The 4,348-nt window shown below is 35.4% G+C and overlaps 1 protein-coding gene across 1 annotated transcript in view; it reads right to left on the bottom strand.

Moving 5' to 3' along the window:
* The window catches only part of tspan17 (tetraspanin 17), a 40,374-nt gene that overhangs the window by 9,325 nt on the left and 26,701 nt on the right, over positions 1-4,348 (bottom strand). The window contains exon 2 of the mRNA XM_015377359.1: positions 2,281-2,331. Coding sequence (XP_015232845.1) covers positions 2,281-2,331 — 51 coding nt within the window. The remainder of the gene's footprint in view (positions 1-2,280; positions 2,332-4,348) is intronic.

Genomic DNA, 4,348 nt, shown 5'->3' with positions numbered 1-4,348 from the left:
TTTTTATCTGTGATTTGTGAAATGTGAACATGTGTGTGAAAGGTGCACTACTACTGAACTGAACTTTTTATTTAACAACACTTTTCAGGAACTACCTAAATAAAAAATTAATAAACAAATCAGCTTTTTTCCCGCCAATTGCACGATTCAGTGACCAAGGAGATAAAACTTTTGCCATTACCCTGAACAAACTGAGTTTTATGGATGGTGGATGTTTGTTAACATTTCTTACTAACTCAATCTTCCTAGTATTTTTTTTCAGTCATCTTCCAGTTTAAAATCCTCCACAGATCATATTTTCCAAAGATCAACGGGAACTTTATTGAAGCCAATATTGAACCCAGTGTTTCTTTTTAAATACATAACTGAAATCAGCAAACCTTAGAGGATACTTTAAATAAATTCAATGAAGACTATCCTCATGCTTTAGCATCTTTCAAGGCAAAGAGAATAAACTGGTGCAATTTTAATAGTGACCAACCCAGAGGATTGTGCATCATTAACACTTTTCAAGTATAAAACAAACGGACAAGTTTCCTCATAAAGTTCCTTCTGACTTTAAAGTGTTTTTATTTCCTCTTCCTGGTGTCATTCCTGTGAAATAATGATGTAAAACTCCAGATAGTCATCTTCTTCTTCTATTCTCCCTGAGGCGAATAACATTAATTCATTTGAAGTTTTTTTTTTCTTTTAACAGCTATACCTTTACCTTAAGTTTAAAGCGACTCCACCTAACAGTTACTACATGCAATTATAGAAACAGGATCGTTATTTACTGCTACTCTTGTTTTTTTTGTAACAGGAAATCCTTTCTTCAACGTGATAATGTTGTTGCTCACATTAAAGAAAGCAGTACACAACGATTTGGTGTTCGAACATCCTGTCTGTGTGTTCAACATTCAGCAAGCCGAATGCGTGCTACTCTAACATTTATCATACAGCTTTGTTTAGAAAGCGGTTTGGGAGGTTTTGTTTTTTTCTTTTTTCTTTCATGCACAGATAATTAAAAAGGGACTCCAACAAACATGAGCCAAATTACTGAAGACTCATCAAAACATACAGGATGTTAGTTACCTATTCCACAAACCCCTACCCCTACAGAGACAGGATGATATAAGCAGGATGTGTGCTGAGCAGGCTGGTGCCATATGTGCTGAATCAGATAATAAAAAAAAAAAAAAAAAAATTGGGGCTGTAAAACATTTTGACACAGAAAATGTTTTTTTGTTTTTTAACACTTCTGTTTCATTGCTTTTCTATTCTCTTTTGCAGAAAAATCATTTTGATTTCCTGCTTGGCAACAGCTTTAACGTAGCTTATATTCACTTTGTTTTAATCCTTATAAATTCATGCAAGGTACAACATTTTTAACTTTACCTGAGCAAACAATTTAAAACCTCTTTGAGGTTACAATTTTACTCAATGAAAAACAAGTGGCTATATTAAACAGTATTTTTCATGATGACAAAAGTAACAGCATTTCAGGAAACTAAAAAAAGCCCTATTAGAAGAAGGAAATGCCATTTTTGCGTTTTTATGTCAGTTGTGGCTGCAATAAACTGCCTTCATTAGAGCCTCAGCACACGGCCTTAAATAATAATGTCAGGCTCCAAGAACTGAGCTTGAAACTAATCACCTTAGTCACTCAGACCTAAATTCACCATTAGGCTCTTCCAGCCACTGCTATTCATCATGCAACCTAATCCCTATAAATTATTCACACTGTTCCACAAAGGTATTCCAGAGCAGCCCGATTTGCACACAGTTCATGCCCGAACGTTACTAATCGGTACACGCCGCCATGCTGCCGCAGCATTTACGCAACAGAGTGCTGCAATTTCTTGTTAATTAATGAGCAAAGTGATGGTTAATTCAATCAGAAGTTTTTCATGGGGTGATAACTCACTGCATATCGAGGGTTATTAGTAAACAATGACCTTTGAGTTCTTTGCTGCGAACAGAGAGAACGAAGTAAAACAACATGTTTCTGTGCAGTTCTTCCTGTATCATAATTTCAACAAACATATTTTCAGACAGCTTTGAGCTAAATGATTGTCATATTAAATGTTCAGACTGTTTGTTCTCATCAGTTTAACACATTTGGATCATCTGTACCTGTACTCTATAGAATCGCTATCACATCGTTTGTGTCGAAACTCAAACACATATCATATTTTCCGCCTGTTCTTGTCACAGACTCTAGAGGAATTTTAGCAATGCGGCAGTGCTGTTAATTCTCTTCGTCCATGGGTGCATTTGTGTACGTATGTTTATACATACCTTCTCCGCCCATGCCCACAGGCCTATCCCCAAGAATGCTGCTCCTAGCAACTGTAAAACAAAGCAGACAGAGAAAAGCTTTACTGTGAGAGAGCAAAAAAAAAAAAAACATCCTTAACATAACTGAAAAATGCATGACTCAGATTTAACTCCAAATAAATGTGAGGCATTATGTGCAGTTTAACCACTGGGAGAGGTTTCATAAAATCCTCGTTTATCAGGCACATCTGGGATGGGTATATTTACAGGCGATGTCTCCAAGGTGATGTCGGCAGATAACGTAACACACATTAGGATTTTTTTTGTTTTGGTTTTTTTGTTAAATTCATCCGTCACCTCCCCTAAATTAAAAATGACTTATGGTTTTAATAACATTAACATCACAGTACAGAGAAAAATCAACTAGAAAAAAAACAAAAACAACAACAAATGTCATTATCCTACTTTATGTCCCCCTACTGAGTTTGGTTAAGCATTAGATTTTTTTCTTGCATTTTAATATTACAATGATGACAAATATTGCTGAGGCACAGCTACTCTCTGCACCACTAACAGGCCTGTCAGACTGGAGCCACAGTTAGGCATGTCTGAATGATTGAATACAACCGCTTTGACAAATAAGGCCATAAATGCTGAATGTCTCGGGTCAAAAAAAGTGTTTTTAAGGTGCTTTCAATCTCTTGTTAGATTAGGAAATCATTGCAAATCTTTAGGGCACTGTGAGTTAAGGCTGATCAGTTGAGGGAAATAGTTTTACTCTCATATTCCAGTGAAGTCTCAATTGTTAGTTTAGTTTTGTTTTTAACAATGAAAGAATGAATCATCAAGAGATTGAAATCTTACTTGACCTCTTTATAATGAGATACAGATTTAGACAAAAAATAAGAGCGATTTTTAGCTCAAGTAAGTTTTCCTGTTTTTCTGCACTCAGTTGATTTAATGACTACATGGGGCATGATGCAGCAGTTCTATGTTGGTTTTATTTAAGATGAACATGTGAAGCAATTTTTTCTTGTGTGCCTGATGATTGAAGAAGCTTCATATTTATTGCTCTGCATGGCGTAATGGTCATCCATTGCATGAAGAGTGAGCGTTTGCATCGGGCATGAAGTAAAAACAATGGATCTGTACAACACAATCTAAAAAGTATGAAGGTTTTTGAAACTCAATCTGAAAAATTGAAAGTTGAAGAAACAAAATATATATTAAATCTGCAAAAAAATGACAAATAAAAAAAAGAAATAACCTGAGAAAGCAGCAAAGTTATTCTCAAAACATTTTTGATTAAAATGTGTTCAAAGTGTCACTTCTTGATTGTATTTTATTTCAAAAATGTGTTTTTTATTATAGCTATTGTTGCAGGACTTCCACGTAACATTTGCATTAGAAAGTTCTTACTTCTACTATCGTATATGGGTATTTGTGCTATATGCAACTCTCCTCCCTTCCTTCCTCATAGTGGCAGACCCACTTTAAATGTATTACTACTACCTAAAGGCCTGGAAGAAGAAATTTAGTGTTTTACTCTTGTTTAATGTGATTAACATTCAGTACCTCTGCAGTTTAAATATTGAGTTATGCTAAATTGCGATTATTTTGTAAATGCAATCAATTGCCCAGCCCTACTCCACAGATCTGTTTATTTTATCTAGTTTTGCGCTGATGCCATTTTTTGGCCCCGATACCAATACCTGGCTTTGCATTATTGGCCGAAGCCATACCGATACCTTCTGTTTGAAATTGTGTGTGTGTGTAAATATGAAGTCTGCATACTACTTGGATGTAAAATATTTGCCATCATGGCTTTGTCAAGCTGCTGCCTACCTTTGTGAAGCAGGAAAAAAAGACTAATACAAAGTGAATTAAGTAGAACTTTTTAGTGCCTACCTGGAACAGGTGACAATAGTTGAATAAACTTTTGGTTTATTGATACCGTTTTGAATAAAAGGTATTGGTGCCCTATTTGTTGGTGCTAGGGGTGTAAATCATACCCATCATGGCGATTCGATTCAGTATCGATTTCCTGACCCAACGATACGATTATTTTCGATACTCAAGAATACACCAC

The sequence above is a fragment of the Cyprinodon variegatus genome, unplaced genomic scaffold (genome assembly GCF_000732505.1).
Source record: "Cyprinodon variegatus isolate N-32 unplaced genomic scaffold, C_variegatus-1.0 Scaffold8, whole genome shotgun sequence".
Lineage (NCBI taxonomy): Eukaryota > Metazoa > Chordata > Actinopteri > Cyprinodontiformes > Cyprinodontidae > Cyprinodon > Cyprinodon variegatus.
This window is presented reverse-complemented; position numbering and strand designations above follow the sequence as displayed.